The sequence below is a fragment of the Camelus dromedarius genome, chromosome 14, assembly GCF_036321535.1.
Source record: "Camelus dromedarius isolate mCamDro1 chromosome 14, mCamDro1.pat, whole genome shotgun sequence".
Classification (NCBI taxonomy): Eukaryota; Metazoa; Chordata; class Mammalia; order Artiodactyla; family Camelidae; genus Camelus; species Camelus dromedarius.
In genome coordinates this window covers 37,537,484-37,554,885 of record NC_087449.1, presented here as the reverse complement: position 1 = coordinate 37,554,885, position 17,402 = coordinate 37,537,484, and the positions used below count along the sequence as shown (strand labels likewise).

Here is a 17,402-nt window from a genome sequence, read left to right as displayed (position 1 = left end):
TGTGACGCCTGCTCCTCTGTTGATTACGGAGACTTGCCAATTCTTTCCTCAATATCAGTCATGTCATCTCTGAAAAATAAAGTGCAGGCTTGTCCTTGGATGATGCACCAGCTCTAACAGGTAAATGAGATGGGAACCCAGGGCTCTAGAGCTCGACCACCCCACCTTTCCCTACCCCACAAGCATCAGAGCCTTCCTCGCTGAAGCCTGGGTCCTCCAGGTCCCTAGACCCAGTGTGGCTGGGCCATGGGTCACCACTGAATTCTGTCACAAAATCTCTGTCTCATTGTGGGGGCCAGGGCTGGAGGGTGCCTGCCTATGTTCTTTCCTTCCTGGAAGCACCAAGTCCAAGGGTGGCATGGTGCGGGAGGAAGAGTGGGTGAAAGGCCTCAGCTTGGTTTAGTTCTGTTTATTTTCCTTGAGGGGTGAGGACCCTGGAAAAGAGCGTGATTAATTCACTGATCCCCTGAGGGATGGGCAGCTTTCCCAGACTGTTCGGAAGCTGAAGTCGGGGAAGTGGCTTCCAAGGCAACTGCTACCATGGCAACAAGAGTGCCAGCCGTGGGGGACCATGCTTCTCGCTGCTCCCCTCCAGACCTCAGCAGCTGGAGCAGTTGGCATGGGACCAGGGCACTGCTGTTGGCGGAGCTGGATCCGGTGAGGGGCAGTTGGCCAGGAGGGAGGAGGAGCCCTCAGAGCTCAGGCAGGTGGACACCCAGAGGAAGAAAGACTCAATCCCTGTGCCCAGGCCCCCAGACAGAGCTCAGACAGTCCTCAGTGTCCCCTTGACAGGGACATTCCCGCTGGCTGGGATCAGCCCTCTCCTAAGGGCTCAAGCATGAGCCCTAGAGCTGAGGTACTAACTGCCACAGCCCCAGGTCCCGGAGCCGCCTCCAGCGTGTCTGCTATATCCACCTCTGCCCAGTAGAGCCAGGCACGTGGCCTGGTCCTCAGAAAGGGCAAGGGACTTCCCAAGCTCACCTACTGAACAGTGGCAGAGGAAGGACTAGAACTTGGGGCCCCTGGCCCCCAACCTGGCCCTTCCCTTGGGGACAGGGACCCCAGCCCAGAGGGGCAGAGCCGCCTGTCAGCAGGAGGATCCCACAAAGGGCCAGAGGCCAGGCCCGTGTAGAAAGCCCAGACCCATCTCCACCCACACAAGCCAAGGGAGGAGTTTCCTCACCTCCACCACGGGGGCCCAGTTGAGCAATTCTGCCCCAGGAGACAACAATAAAAATAACCCCAGCCGTCACAGCTAATATTTAGTCAGCACTTACTACATAGTGCTCTAAACACTTCGCATTTATTGATTTGTAACTTTCACAACAGCACCCTGAGGTAAGCACTAGTCTCTCTAGTTTCTGGTATAAGAAACTGAGACCCTCAGAGGTTAAATAACTTACCCAAGGCCCAAGGCCAGTAAGTGGCAGAGCTGGGATTTGAACGCAGGCAACATAGCTCTGGATGTCAGCTGTCTCTGGGAAGAGCTCCGGTTCTGTCCTCCTAGCTGTAGAGCTGTGGGCAAGCTATTTTCCCCCCGACTTTCTCTGCTTGGTTTTTTTATGTTAAGTGGGGTAAAACAGTACCTTACCTTAACTGACTGCTGTGAGAATTAAATGAGATAATGCCTGTAAACTTCTCAGAAAGTTTAGTAAGTGCACAGTAATGCCAGCAAAACCAAAGTAGGCACAGCATTGTTTAAGCAGAGCCGTGGAGAATGAGAGAGGTCTTGCCAGGTGGACCTGACGGGGTAGGCAGAGGGAGTGCTTGGTCCAGGAGGCCCCTGTAAGTCACATCCCTGCTGGGACAACCTGCAGGACTGACTAGGGTGGGGCTGGAGTCCAGAGACAAAACTCCCACCTTGGTTCCAAGTCCCCAGGGACAGAGAGACTTTGGGCCAAAGGGCTCAGATTCTGCAGCCCTGTTTTTCCTGCCCCTCCTACTCTGGGGAGGTGAAGAAGGGGTGTGAGGATGGTAAGGGTTACTGCAAAGGGAAGACTGTCAACAGGAAGTACGTCCTCATCAACAGGGAGGATTCGTGGGGCAGGATGGCTGGCCCAGGCCCATGACCCGCCCCCACAGCCAAAAGCCCCTGATCCCATCTCGGCTCTCTGATATCCCAAGGAGAAACCAGTAGCACCCAGTCTACTGCCCTGACACTCAGACCTCCCTCTTCCACCTCCTTGGGAATTGATAAAGGCCCTCCCCACGCAGCCCTCTGAATCTGGTTCTGAGGATTACTGGGGCAAAGCTCTCAAAAGCCCTCTGCTTGGTGAAACACGAGGGCTGTGGATGCGAGACACTATGTTTCTTTGTTGCCAACTCTGGCTGGAAAAGCATAGTCCCGGGCACACAACGGAGCCTCAAGAAAGGCTTAGTGCTGCTTCAGACAGAGGGGACTCTGTTCTGCTTGGGTGGGAGGACTGGGCTGGGTCCAGGGCACACGTGTTAAAGTGCTTTTGAAGCCGCCTCGTGTGATAGTTGTGGACACGGCCTCTTCCCCTTGATGGGGAGATCCTAGAAGGCAGAGGCTTTCTTACTTATCTCCAGGTCCTGGCACAGAAGAGGAGATTGACAAATGTTTGATGAACTTCATTTCCTCACCTAAAAAAGAGGAGCAATGATCTCTCCTTCACTTGGTGTTATAGATCCAATGAGGTACTAATAGTTAGAGGTCTTGACAAGAGGCAACACCCCTTCCCTTCCAAGCTGGACTCAGCCCTTCTCCAGAAGGCCCATCTCCTCCTCAGGCCTGCAGGTGAAGAAAGGAGCACCAGGAAGGCCGCTAGAATTTAAAATAGTTTTATTAAAATAAGCGCAATGTATAATACCATCCTTACATTGTATAAACGTCTGACATATGCAAATTGATTTTCTTAGGTAACTAAGCAGCTCAGCTTGTCTGATGCTGGATGTGCCTTCATGCTCCCCGGCAGTAAGCACCACACGGCTCAGACCAGGGAGGCCGGCCAGCCCCTAGTCCAGCTCCACATCAGGCACAGAGCTCCTTCTCACTGCCCCAGATCTGTGCCGTCCTCCACACCAGGCCCGACAGAGGAAGCGGCAGACACCCAGTCTCTAAGTCAGTCATCATCTGAACAGCTTAAAACCAGTTAGAGTAATAGGAAATAGCTGATTAACACCTTTAAAATGCATAGATACTCAGAAGAGTGAGCCATAAGAGCTCTGGAAAGTCCATCGGCTCCCAGTGGGAGTTTATAAAGTCCCACCTTTGCTGGAAGAGCATGGTTGAAAAAATAAACATTTTAAAAAACAAAATAATACTGACTTCTGCAGCAATCCCAAACAAAGAAGAGGATGATAAATGAGGGACACATTTTGGTCACGGCAAAGAAAGATTACGTGCTTTTCCGTGCTACCAACTGGAAGACTGATCTGGCTTCCTGAATGCAGAAGGCTCCCTGCCCTTCCCTGAATTGAGGGGGATGGCTTCACTCAGCCAAGGGGGAGGACATCCGGAGGACAGAGGAAGGTGGAAGCACTGCCAGCGGGGGTGACAGCGCACAGAGAGGGAAGAGCCTCTGTCATCTGACGCTTCTCAAGACTGGTTCCCTGAAGGCCACAGCCCTAGCCGCCACCGCTGCCTGCCTGTGAGAGTGGGCTGGATCCTGGATCCGCAGGCAGGCGGGTGAGCAGGTGGGCAGGAGCCCAGCAAAGAGATGTCCCTGCCGCAGGCGATTATGCAAAGTGACAAGTGATTGCTTTCCTTTTCAAAGACACCCCCTTTGGAAAAAGCTTTTTCCTTGAGGACTCTGGGGAAATGGGGAGGAGGGCTAGATGGGACCTTAGAGCCTTTGTGGATGAAAAGGCCTGGATGGAGCAGCAGAGCAGGCCCCTCACAGGTTTCTAGCAGGGTGAGGCCTGGGTAGGCCTGGGGCCTGGAGCCGGTCAGAGTGCTGTGGGTGTCGGGCAGGATTCCACGGCTCCACTGCGGTCTGCCTGGGTCAGCGCCCTCCGGCGGGCCAGGCGTGACTTGGAGGGAGGGGAAAGCTTCACAGAGCAGAGGCCCTCAGCCAGCGCCTCCGACTCCTTGACCAGTTCATTCTCCTCATGCTGAGACAGCTGGCGGTTCAGGGCGATTGCCTCGGCTGCGAAGAGTGTCAGGTCCATTGTGCTGCTGTTTCTGCAGGGATTGGTGGTGGGGAGCACAGAAGAGAGGGAGACAGGGCTCAGTGGGGTCTACCAGCCAGCTCAACAACCCCCCTACCCCGTTGCTGTGGTTCTATGCTCCTACTGGATTTTTCTGCGCCAGCCCAGGATGCTCTGAAGAAGTTCTTGCATGGATTTGGAATATGACTTTACTGGGGCTGGAAAGGCTTTGAGCTTCAAGGATAGCCTCTGGACTTAGTAGTTGAGACAAATGCTCCTTTCTATTCAGAGCCCCCTCCTCTGAGCTCCCAGGGCTCCGCACACAGCTCTACCAGAGGAAGGGCCACGGCACATTGAAACTCACCCATGTCCATCCCTCTCCCTGGTCAGGGCAGGGGATCCAGGGGCTGTGCCTTTATGTCTGTGTCCCCAGGACCCAGCTCAAGGCCAGCATGCAACGGGCACCATGGGTTTGCTGAATCAGTCTTTGAAGGTGGACCTGAGGTTTGGAGCCTCAAGGCATCTGGATGCAGCTCCAGAGAATAAGAGAGGAACCCAAACTGGGCTCAACTGTGTAACTCCTAGAAACTTGCCAGGAGGTAGGGTTCCAGAGGGTTTTCCACAAGGCTTTAGCCCTGGCCCTTTGGGAATAGGGCAGTGCTCACTAGGAACATGATTCAGTGTTAAAAGGCACAAGAGTCAGGCAAACCTGGGTTCCAAGTCCAACTCCCAAGGCTACTGTGTAGCCTTGAGTAAGTTAACTTGATCTTTCTATTCCTCAGTTTTCTCATCTATAAGTTTATTATAAAGCTTATGGATATAACATATGTAAAGCCCTTAGCACCAGACCTGGTGGGTGGTACGTGCTTCCTATACAGTGGCCATTATTACTGTCTGTCTAGTACTGTACATGACCCTTGGTCCTGCTGCCTTACAGGGCCCCAGATTCCCGCTATTTTCACCAACTGCCAGTAGTAGAAGGAAACCTTGGTTTGGGTTGTAAGTAGTGATTTCCAGTTAGGATTCATGTGGGTCCGCAAAACAGGTTTTTCTCCTGCAAACGGTATGAGGTGGGATCTTAAAGATGCTGGAGGGCAGGGGAAGCCATCCATGTGGAAAAAGAGAGGAGAGGGAGCTAGACCTACTATAGAGAGAGGAGAGGAAGAGGAGTGGGGAGGGGGAGGAGGCCAGGAGCCCCTTCAGGAACTGGACACCTGAGCCTAGAGGTGAGCTCCCTGTCCCTCACCTCAGCCCCGCTGTGTCTGAGAGAATGGGGGAAAGTCAAGGCCAAGTAAGGATGGGCATCGGGTGTGACAGGAGCATTTACCTCTGGAGGACTTGCGGCGTGGGGAGTCCCCTTTCTGGAGCTTGCTAGAATGGGAAGGACAGATGTGTGGGTAAGCGCTGCTCCCTCTTCCAAGAGCTGCCCCGACCCAAGCCACAGAGTGGGCAGGTTACTGCAGGCTCTGGCCCAGCACAGGGACAGGCCACGCCTGCCTGTGGGGCCAGACCTTCCAAGGAGAGAGCAAGCAAGGTACAGCACCCCCCCAGCTGCCTCTGCATGGAGAGCCCTCCCTTCCTGGTGGAGTCCTAATCACCCTCCAAGACCCAGCTCTAGGGTCATGTCCTCTGTGAGACATTCCCCCTTCCCTGCCAACCCCCAGCCCCTGTCCCAGGCAGAGGTGGGTCCTTGTCCTTTGGTGCCCTGAGCACTTTTGAGAAGCATTTGTTACACTACCCTGTCATTTACTTCTTTGTCTCCTTCCCCCATCAGAACACAAAGATGGACTGGGTCTCACTCCTTCCACTACTGCTGGTGTCTGGCATGTGGTAGGTGCTCAGTAAAGACAACTCTCAGGTAGCTGGGAATGAGCCATTCAGAGACCCTCGGACTGGGTCCCCACCTATAACTGGGGCCAGCAATGCTTGCTTCCTTCCACTCAGGGCCACTGAGGCTAGCTAGGGCCTAGTAGACTAAGGAGACACAGTAAATCACAGGAGGTCTGGCAGACTCCTTGAAGGGACAGAGGTCGGGTATTGTGACTAATCGAGGAGGACAGTTAAAAATGTTTTCAAGTGAAGACTTGGATCCTTCTTTTGGGGAAAACATCACTATTTGCCTTTCAGGCAGGCTGCACCCAGACCTCAGCACTACGAGCAGGACCTATGTGCCTGCAGTGCAGCCACACGGCAAGCAGGTGGCAAGGCCTTTCTTCTGTGTGCTCTCAGTAATGACATTTCTATATGAGGGGATGGTGCCTCTATCTGGGCTGCTCCCTGGGCTGTGTGCCTCTGCCAATAGTGGGATGCATGGTGTGAATCTCCCAGAGGCCTCTGTCCATTCCAGAGAGGTGTGCGTCACCTAGGGGCTTGGTTTGTGGCTAAGGTTAGAGCCACGTCAGTGGTATCGGTAAGGGGCTCAGTGAGGGGTTAGGTCAGGAGTCAGTTCACTCTACGTGCATGGGGACTGAAGCTGCTACATGGCTCCCTCCAGCTGAGGTCAGCCACCAGGGTGTGAGAGCTTCCTCATGGCCATGCTGCAGGCCTGAAGAGGGCACCCCCACCCCCGGGCACTTACCCCCTGCACCCATGGGTGCTGCAGAACTTGGGCGGCACTCAGTCTCTGCTTCGCGTCTCGAACCAGGAGCTTGGAGATGAGGTCTTTGGCCTCATTGGAGATGTGTGCCCAGTCCTTGTCAGGAAACTCATACTTGCCTTCCTGGATGCTCTCAAAGAGCTTGTTCTAGGTAAAGATGATTCCTCCTGAGGCCACACCAGCCAGGGGATGGGCAGGGGTGCCTGTCATGCTCAAATCACCTGGGCCCAATCGACCTCAGCTGCAGCTGGTGGCCTAGGTATTTCCCAGACCAGTGCCCCTTCCCCAACCACTACTCTCCCCTAAATCATCCAACCGCACAGAAGGCCCTGGGCGGGTTGGGACGGCACTGCTACTTGGAGGGCCAGGTGGGCGACGAGTAGGATCCAGGGCCCAACATGACCGGGCTCATCTCCCACCACCATCATCCTCATCTGTCCTCTTCCTCCCTCATCAGATGCAGCTGTTTCTAACCTCCCTGTCTTTGCTTGTGCTGTTCCTTCTACTTGTATTTCTTGCCTCTCCTCCCCTGGGGCAAGACTCCTCCCCTGGATGATCACTCAGCTCAGAGATGATCTTCTCTAACAATCCTCCCCTGAACTCCTCGCTGGGCTGAGCGCCTGATCATCACTATCTCACCCCGTGGCTGCCCTTGGACAGAGCAGGAAGGGGCATGCTACACTACCTTCCAGATCAGGCTCAATCACCAAGCCCAGTCCTGCGTGGTCTCCCACAACTTTCTGACCCCCTCTCAGCAGGCCCTCTGCTCACCTGGCACACCGTGCAGACCTCTCCCCGGTCCCAGCCACAGTCGGCCCCGCAGTGACCCACGAAGGGTGGGTAGCCACTCAGCATGATGTAGAGGACCACGCCCAGGCTCCACAGGTCACAGCGCTTGTCATAAAAAGTGGCCTCATCCGTGAAGACCTCCACAACCTCAGGGGCCATGTATTCTGCAGAGCCACACTGTGGGGGCCAGGGTTGGGAGGGGGAAACAGCAAAGAAGAGAGAGGCTTAGTTACAGGAAATGGGGATGGCAAAGAGCAGATGAGACACAAGCAAGAGGATGGAGCTGCAGAGCAAGAAGCTGTCAGGAACGCCAGCCAGGGAGCTCGCCTGATGCCCCCAACGCACTTAGAAAACCTGGGCCACTGGACATCTGTAAACCAAGTCTTATCATTCCCCGTGATCCACGTGACCAGTTCCAGGTTCTCTTCTTATCTTCTCAGGTCCCTCTCCAGTAGGTGGAGACCCTTGGTCAAGAACTCCAGGAATCTCTCCCTGCCTTGGCTCTCTGTAAATGGCCACTCAGTGCACCAGAAACGCAGCTCTGGGAGGGAGATCTAATTCCATAAAGCAAGGATTTCTCAAAGTGAGGTCCTGCCAAGCTTCCCTGCTAGCTTAGAGCATGGAAGTATAACAATTTAGAATTAAGAGACTATCAAAGCTAGGAGAGCTCTTAGAACAAAGCCAGTCTCCCCACTTCTCCCCTTTATGGTTGGGAAAACCAAGGATGAGAACGGGACAGCGATCTGTCCAAGTACATCGGGGGCAAACCCAGGGCAAGAATCCAGGATTCCTTCCTCCCATCCTTGGATAGAAAACTGCTGATAAAAACAAAACAAATTCTTTTTGCTACCCTCTTCATTATTTCAGGCTCACCAAGAGACAAACCTCCCCCAACACACATAACTAACTTCATAGAAAGATGGTGAGTGGAGAAAGGACATTTTCTTTGTTATTTGGCAATGAGAGTTAATGACTTTGAGAACAAGGTAGCTCAGTATAGGAGAAGCTAATACAGAAATACAGAAACATTTCTAATAATATTGCTTAGAATGAGATATGGGCATATTTAAATGCATGTCTTAAAAAAAGGTTATTAGGAAAACTCACTTATGAAGCATGTAAATCTCAAAAGAATTATAATAATTATAGTATATCCAGTATGTATAAGAGATGTCTTAGGAAGAAATAGCTCCCAGCAGCACCATCTGGGCAAGAAATGGGAAGTGAGAGAAGCACAGGGTAACTTAGCCAGGCGCTCCCACGTAGAGAGCCTGGACCTCTTAGTTCTTGCCACAGAGACCACACAGTCCATCCTCCACCACAAGGTGGATGCGCCCTGACTCCCCAGTGGTAATGGGCGCTGTCCACACGCTCATATGTGAAAGTGTGGGCCTGGGAGTAGTGTCTGTCTCCACCTGGGCCAGGAGTCAGGGCTTGGCCTGTTCTTATAGATACAATTTGTTTTCATTAGCAGTTAAGCAGGGGTGTGGTTATCAAGACAAGAAGTGAGGACATACAGCAACTTAGGCAGCAGGAAGTGGGGTAGATACACTCGGTTTTCCTTCCTTAGCCCTCTGTTCTGGTCTCCAGAGCTTTGGAGACAGGAGGTCTGGAGGGGGCACAGGTGCCCAGCCATACTTACTGGAGTGGTCAGCTCTGGTGTGGTTATGGGTGAGCAGGAGTTGTTCAATTTCACCCCACTGCCCAAGTCAAAGTCACAGATTTTCACCGGAGACACCTGAAAAGGAAAGCAGGAAGCAAAGGTTACAAACAGGAGCAACCAAAGCACATGAGGGGACAGGGTGACTATATGCCTAGTCAAGTGGTGGCCACACCGAAGCCCAGCTTTATCTGGAGGTCATGTTTCCTCTCTTTGAGTCAACTAGAAGTCACCTGAAGATTCATCCCAAGGTGTCCTCTTGTCCATGCTCTTTCCTTATTTCCCAACTAGGAGAAAATGTGTGCGCTACATGGTGTCAGACTGTTGTGAACTTGGTATAAAACAAGGAGCAAACCTATGGAACTCTTGCCAATGGTGGATGTTGCAACTCAGAAGTTAGAGAAGTTAGTATGTATTCCCGAAAGACTCCTTGGAGCCCATTCAGGGGAGCGCAAAGGAGTTTTGCGCAAAGCCCTTGGCCACCTCAGGCGGCTCAGGGTGACTGGCTTGTTTTTGCCTGTTTGGGCCTTTGTGGGTTAAGCGCCGAAAGTCTTGTTTTCCAGAAACCCCTCAGGCCGGAGCAGACCGGGATGGCTGGCCACTCTAGGCGGCATCAACATAGCTGCCCCGCCCACAAGAGCTGGATGCTGCACCTGAGACCGCAGACAGCACGCGCCACCTCTGGAGCCAGCCAGGGGGCCGCTGTGCGCATGCGTGGGGACGACCCGCACGTGGTCGAAGCAGCACAGAGCGCGACTCGAAGTGCTGGTTTGGCGAGTCCCCGCTCAGCCCTTACCTGCTGGGGGAGCTCTTTCCTCCCTCCCTTTTCTCTCCCTTACACTCTTCCTTCTTTTTTCACTTAGCTCCCCATTTTTTGGTGGTAAAATATATGTAAGTATGCCGTTTTAACCGTTTTTAAGTGTACAATTCAGTAGCATCGATTACATACACACTTTTGTGCAACAATTACTAGTTTCTGTTTCCAAAACCGTTACATCATCTCAGAAACTCAGCACCCATTAAGCAGTAACTTCCCATTCCCACCTCCCCAGCCTCAGTAACATCTAATCTACTTTCTGGCTCTATGGATTTACCTATTCCAGGTATTTTATATAAGTGGAATCACACAAACTTTGTCCTTTTGTGTCTGGCTTATTTCATTCAGCACACTGGTTTCAAGGTTCATCCATGTCGTAGCACGAGTCAGAACTTCATTCTGTTTTATGGCTGAACAGTATTCCACTGTATGGATATATCACATTTTGTTCACCCATTCATCTGTTGATGGACACTTGGGTTGTTTCCAGCTTTGGCTACTGGTACTAGCGCTGCTATGAACATTGGTATTAAGTCTCTATTTTCAACTCTTTTGCATATATTCACAGGTGTGGAACTGCTGAATGCTATGGTGATGCTGTGTTTAGCTTTTTGAGGCGCTGCCAAACTATTTTTCATAGTGGCTGTACCATTCTATATTCCCACCAGCGATGTGCAAGAGTTATAATTTTTCCACATCCTCATCAACACTTTTTATTTTCTATTTTTTAAATTATAACCATCCTAGTTGGTGTGACGTGGTATCTCATTGTGGTTTTGATCCCCTGATGATGAAGGATGTTGAGTATCTTTTCATGTTCTTACTGGCCATCTGTATACTTCTTTGGAAGAAATGTCTATTCAAGTTCTTTTCCCATTTTTTAATTAAGTTGTCTTTCTGATTTTAAGTTTTAGAAGTTCTTTATATATTTGGGGTATTAACCCTTATAAGATATGATTTGCAAATATTTTCTCTCATTTCTGTGGGTTTATTTTTTCCTTCACTTTCTTGATAATGTCCTTTGATGCTCAGTCTCTCTTAATTTTAGTTTTTCAACCATAAAAAGTGGCAACAAACCTGTGCCATGAAGATCAAATGAAACAAAAGACATGAAAGTACACTGTAAACCAGACGCACTACGACAGAGTGGTTCATTGCACCAGTGGACTCTGAGGTCAGACTACCTTGGTTTTAATCTCTACTTACTTATCAGCTGAGTGACTTTGGGCCAGTTTCTTTATCTAAGCTTCAGTATCCTCATCCATCAAATGAAGATAATAGTAGTATCTACCTCATGAGACTTTTATAAATAGTAAATAAGTGCTCAAGAAATGTTAACCATAATGATTACTAATAACCAGAATGATGATGATGATAAATTAAAAGCTTCTATGCCAGAGCCACTGACAGGAAGTCACAAGGTCTTATTTGAGCAACTACATTAGTATTCCCCACAAAAGGGCTGTAAGTAGCAGGCTGACTCAAATGTTCGCTCCCAGCCACTCCGTATCCCCTAATCCAGACCAAGACACGTGTGTCATGCATATGCACATGTACACACATGCAGCTATGACTGTGGGCCATCAAAACCACCAGGGCCTAAACCTCGCCTAACAAAGAGTCTGTCAAATTCACACATGCTTATGGAAATGCAAACACTTCCACTTACTAGTAGACTGAGTTAGAATAAAGTTTAAAATAGGTTGTATATGTTCAACACCAAGTATAAACGTTTTCTTTTTAATGGGCGCCTTTGGAAATAAAAATGGAAGCAGAAACCCTTTCCAAGAACTTGCTTCCTAATTGGTACTTCTAGTGGTGGGTGCCAACTGGCATATATACCACAACACAAACATCTTTTATAGGCAGAGATCTGCTTCACATAAGACTGAGTTATTGTTTCTGACGCACATCTACTGCTCTAAAGGTAGGTGCACCGGACTAAAAAACACTGCTTTTGTGTAGGTTTCATATATTTTACAAACTCTCAGGCTTAAGCCAATCACACTGCTGATAAAGAACAAGAAAGGGCCCAGGATTAAGCCCTACTTGGGATGTAAAAACACTACACATTAGGTATAACATACCCACGTGTCTATAATAATCAGTTCAACTTGGTACCTGAGGCTGAGAGAGCTGCTAATGATCTACAGAGAAAGTCTAAGGGTGGCTTCAACTGTGACATCCCAAATCAGGCCCCACATACCTTTTCTGGAGATTCACACAATATATTTTCTGGCTTCAGATCACGGTGAGCGATGCCTGAAATGACAAAGAGCAAAGTAATGGTTAACATATGCACATAATTACCAAACATTCCATACACAATTAATTTTTTCCAAATGCTGTTGTTCACAGATTAATTCCCAATTATGGTACATTAAAAAATCAACGAGCTGCAGGAGGCAGAAGTAACCAGAGACACAAACCAAAAGCACAGTTGATTCTGCAAGTCCTTTTGAAGCAGGAGCTGTAGAAGTCTGGTTGGGATAAGCAGGGCCAAATGCATCCCAGCCAGCCTCCCTTTCAGCACTGCACTGACAACTAGGAATAAGCCTGATATGAAGCAGAGCAAAGAGCTCTGCAAATGGCTGTGCTTGGAACAGCAATGCAGAAATAATCAGTGCCTTGTTTAAGAGCATCTCAGGGGGCTAAGACTGCTCTACCTCATTTCTTCTTGTGTGGTCAATTAAAAAAAAGAAAAGAAAAAAAGGACTCCTTCAGTGGGACTCCCTGAATGTTCAGAGGGTCAAGTGTTAGTTAACAAATCTCCCAAAGCTTGTCCAACTCCCTTCTCACCTGTGCTCTGTGTCCAAGACAGTCCTGCCAGAAGCACAGCAAGGACTGCCGTGGCCCTAGGGTGCTGTTCTCAAAAGAAACCTCTCCTGGATTTTGGCCAGACCTCCTTGAAGGAGACTGCAGACAGCACCTTACTCTGTGGGGCATTAAAAGCTGCTGACCTGGCCAAGAAGGCACCTGGGGGCAAACCACCTTCAAACAGGGACGAAGAACCAACTCGACCACGGTGCTCAAGCAGCGGACACAGGAACGTCCCTTTCCTCTATCCTCCTGCAGAGTGTACGGCGGCGCAGAGACAGAAGGGCTGGAAGGCTGAGCAAAAGCTAAACAGCCACTGTTTGGAAGGACCGGAAAGCAGCAGGGGATTCGCGGGCTAACAGGGAAAAGCAGAATCTGCTTCACTATCGCTTGCTGGCTGATTGGCTTCAGCTTCTTGGACAGTCCTCCAACTCCCTGGCAGGAGGCAGAGGCCGGCCCGCTGGAGGCTATTCATGAGGGAGGAAGAACCTGAGAGCCAGCAGGCTGAGCAACTTCATCAGTCACCTAATTGAATGAGAACCCAGAGCGGCTTGGTCCGGGCTGCACAAATTGAGCCAGGCTGCAGCTTGCTGCACTAAAAGTGAAAGATATTTTCCATTACAGCAAGTGCTCCCACTGAAGGATCACGAGCCACACGTGGAGCCTCACTCTCCAAATAGGTGCCGATGGCCCCGTTGTGCCCCGGTCTGAGAGCTGAGAGCTGGGCCATAATAATGGGCCTGCCTCGGTGAGCACAACCAGCCATTGTGAGCTGCTCCAGGTCATTTCCCAGAGGCTGAGCGGCAGTGTGTCCAGTATTTAAAAGTATGGAACTTGTTTCAGGCTGACCCATTCTTGCTCAATTCATCTTTCCAGTGTGAAGTTATTTAGAAAACAGCCAAGTTCAGCTGCAAATCGTTTTTCATCCCCTCCAACTTCTAGTCACATGGGCAGCTGGCCAGCGAGATGTTAACCAGCACTTCAGAACTCCTAAGACACCTCCAGCCTCTGTTCCCTGTAGTGCGTTCTTGTAAAAAAAAAATTAAATAAATAAAAAATAAAACCACCTTTACCCCACTCCAAGGTATGCATCTTGTAAAAAACATGACCCAGTTTTGCACTCTACAGAGGCAGCTTGGGGAACAGTTGTAAATCTCTGTCAGGCAGGTGTTACCTACATGCATCCCAGCTTTCAGAAACAGAACTACTGCTATTCATCATGCTGTGCAAGGTACAGACACCTCCTTCTAGGAATTTTCATCCCATGTGCAAGTCATGTCCCCAGCGTGGGCGCCGTCAGCATGGAGCGCTCTCCTCAGCCACAGGAGGAAGCCAGCAGTTCGGTGAACGTCCCCTCCCGTGCACACCTCACCAGTCTGCATGGGATCCCTGGCACAGAGTGGGATGCGTGAGCAGCATGCCTGGCCGGCCAACGTCCACAAAACTGAAGGGAGCAGAGGTAAGCCTCAAAGCATGAGCTCCGCCTCCACCCCACCAGGCAGGATGCTTTACTTAAAGGGGATTAATATGAGGAGTAAAAATGCCTTCTGCCTGGTCGGGGAGGAGCGTGGAGAAAATAACATTACTGGAGAACTGTGCCAGGCACTATGCCCCACTGTGTTATATGTATACAACACATACATAAGAGACATGCAATTATGTAAGCGAATTAATACATGCAAAAGGCCTGGAACAGTGCCTGGCACATAACAGGTGCTATATAAGTGTTAGCCCCTGCATGATGTTATTCGTCTCTCTTCATTCTCACCGTAGCTCTAGGAGGCAGGTGTTACTACTGAGGGAGCACATAGTTGGTAAAAAGTTGAAGCCAGAATTTATTTTTGCCATGGCAATGCTGTTAGGCAAATTTTTAAAATGTGTGTAATAGTCAAACATAATTATAGAAATGCAAAAACATTTAATTTGCAAAAAGATTTAATTTACTACAAAAGTTCTAGGTAAGGGATTGTAAACTGAGGTGTAATTCAAACAATAGCTATTTACCATCATGATGTTCAACAGATACCTCAAACTTACCATGGTAATAGAAAAATGCATTTTCCATTTATTGTGAACAAGTTATAAACCTACATATATACTATTTTGGGGGGGAGGTAATTAGGTTTGTTTGTTTATTTAATGGAGGTGTTGGGGATTGAACTCAGGACCTCGTGCATGCTAAGCACGTAATCTACCACTGAGCTATACTCTCCCCCCAAAGTACATATATGCCAGATTTGAAAAAGAGAGATACAGGTAATATATTTTTAAAAATTAGTCTGAATAACACCCAAATATTTACTCTAAAATCTAGGTCATACTATGCATGAATTTTGGAATCATCAGGAAAGGAAAAGAACATCCACATACACACCACTCACACATACCTTGTTCAACATGAAATTTATTTATTTTTCCACCTTGTTCTTTCTCGTCTCCCTATCCTGCTTAATAACCCCACATCTACCCACCGTCCATCTGAGAAGCTTAGGAGCCATCCTGGCCTGCCGCCTCACCCTCCTAGGTGGCCTGCCAGCTGCACCAGCTCCTGGACCAGCCTTCTACCTGGCCTGCCCATCTCCCTTGTCCTCAGAGGCGACCAGCCCAACCCACCCACCAAGGCAAGGGCCCAGCTCACCTTTGGTGTGCAGAAAATCAAGGGCGGCGGCAACATCCCGCACCACTCGGCTGGCTTCTCGCTCGTTGAAGTGCTTCTGCTTCTGGATGTGAGCCAGGATGGAGCCTGGTGGGAGGGGATACAGAGGGATGCCTTTTCAGGCTCTAGTAAGTATAACTTTTCACAGGCCAAGTTTTCACAAGTTTGGGATGGGAACATAGGCTTATTCCTCACTAAATGTCCAGCACCAAGTGTGGTACCTGGCACAGAGCAGGTACCAGCACAAAACTGGACTAAACAACATTGGATGGCTATCTTCTATCCCTGTCTGTGATGAGCACAGAATGGAGAGAGAACAACTATTTAAGTGACCGAAAAATATAAATGCCACTGAGGCAGATTTAGCTTCTGAAATCAAAAAGAACTAAAAGTGAGTCCACATGGAATGGGGGCCTCTCTGTAGAAACTTTTCTTCCTCTGCCTCTGATCTCAGATCCAAACAAGAGCACATGCTTTCAAATGGAAATGCCACACCTTCACTGGATATGGAAAGGTCTAGAAAAAGGGAAAAAACTGCTTTCCCCCCTGAACTTTCCCGTTTATTATTGTTACTGTTGTTATTATTATCAACATTTTGTTGGCAATGGTTAACATTTATTGAGCAGTTACTACATACCAAGCATTATGTGATACTCTTTAAACAGACTATTTTATCCTCACTGCAGCTGTACAAAATGTACCAAATATAGTTATCCCCATTGTGTAGTTATAGATGGGGAACCTGAAGCCAAGAATGGTTAAGTCAAGATCACATACCAGTAGTATGTGGTGGTATCATCAGGAGTTCAACCCCGTAAGCCTGGCCTCAGAGCCTGTGCAGGCGTCCCCTCAGCAGGACTTGTGGTCCGACTGCTGGCGGGATGGGTTGCCTTGAGCCAACTAAACACTCCCTTCACCTGCTGAATCTGGCCTGCACTCTGAGCGATGTGGTTACAGATAATTTCAGCTGCATCAAGCATCTTAGACATATAACTCACAGCGCTGGTGTCATTGGGTGGGGCAGGGCAGACACAGGCATGAACATATGGCTTGGCTCCATGTGGTCTGTGCTCACCATTGGAAGCCAGTATTTCTGAGCCAAAGGTGTCATCTCTGTGTCCTAAAAATGGCACGTTTGCTTATTATCTCTGGTTTTTGGCATGGGGAGGGGATGAAAAATACTTCACTTGCCAGATTAAACAATCAAAGGATCCCAACGTGCTGTGGAACATTCTGAGAAAACTGGCTCCTGGCTTGGTCTCAGGCTTGCTCTACTATAGCGAGTCTCTTGTTTCCAAACTTGTTAAAAGGGAAGGTGGAGAATAACATTCTAAGCACTTCTGAGACACTTCTAAGACAGCCCCCAGCACACCCACTTGTTTTAATAACATTAACAGCTGACATCTATTGAACCCCTAGTGCCTACTGGGCACTGAGCTGAGCATTTCAATATGAATTATCTCATTTAATCTTGCACAGCGTTCCAATGAGGTGGGTGCTGTCATTATCCCTATTTACAGATGAGAATACTGTTTGGAAAGGTTATGTGGCTTGCTCAAGGTCTCACAGCTGGTAAGTGATGGAGCTCCTTTAAATCCCAAGCCCCTCCGTGTAGCCCTCCACTCAGCTCCAGACATCATCCCTAACCTTCACCTTGCAAATGTGTCCTAGGATTGGGTGAGTGATGGGGAGGGAAAAGGCTTCTGCGTGTCAGAAAAGCAACTTAAATACTTATACCGGTGGTTGTGTGTGGGTAATGGCAGTAGTGGAGATGGTCAAGAACGGCATCTTCCATCTGAAGGATGGCCCCTTGTATCCCTCCTCTCTATCCTGGTCTGTGTCCTAAGCAATGGGACCCTCCTCTCCTCTGCTGAGCCTTTCTGGACTTCACAATGTATGCAAGAACTTCCATCTCATAATTAATTTCATTAAACAGCGAATGTGTCAAAACAATGGA

General features: G+C 49.4%; 1 protein-coding gene across 5 annotated transcripts in view; it reads right to left on the bottom strand.

Moving 5' to 3' along the window:
- Positions 1-2,786: 2,786 nt before the first annotated feature.
- MKNK1 (MAPK interacting serine/threonine kinase 1) overlaps positions 2,787-17,402 on the bottom strand; it is a 39,392-nt gene continuing 24,776 nt past the window's right edge. For 4 of the 5 annotated variants that reach the window (XM_031465057.2, XM_031465056.2, XM_010984698.3 and 1 more), the window contains 7 exons: positions 15,428-15,532; positions 12,179-12,234; positions 9,138-9,233; positions 7,478-7,672; positions 6,689-6,853; positions 5,438-5,481; positions 2,787-4,144 (listed from right to left, as the gene is read on the bottom strand). In XM_031465057.2, coding sequence (XP_031320917.1) covers positions 3,910-4,144; positions 5,438-5,481; positions 6,689-6,853; positions 7,478-7,672; positions 9,138-9,233; positions 12,179-12,234; positions 15,428-15,532 — 896 coding nt within the window. In that variant the 3' untranslated portion in view covers positions 2,787-3,909. The remainder of the gene's footprint in view (positions 4,145-5,437; positions 5,482-6,688; positions 6,854-7,477; positions 7,673-9,137; positions 9,234-12,178; positions 12,235-15,427; positions 15,533-17,402) is intronic. The other variant, XM_031465058.2, reaches the window with a different exon arrangement.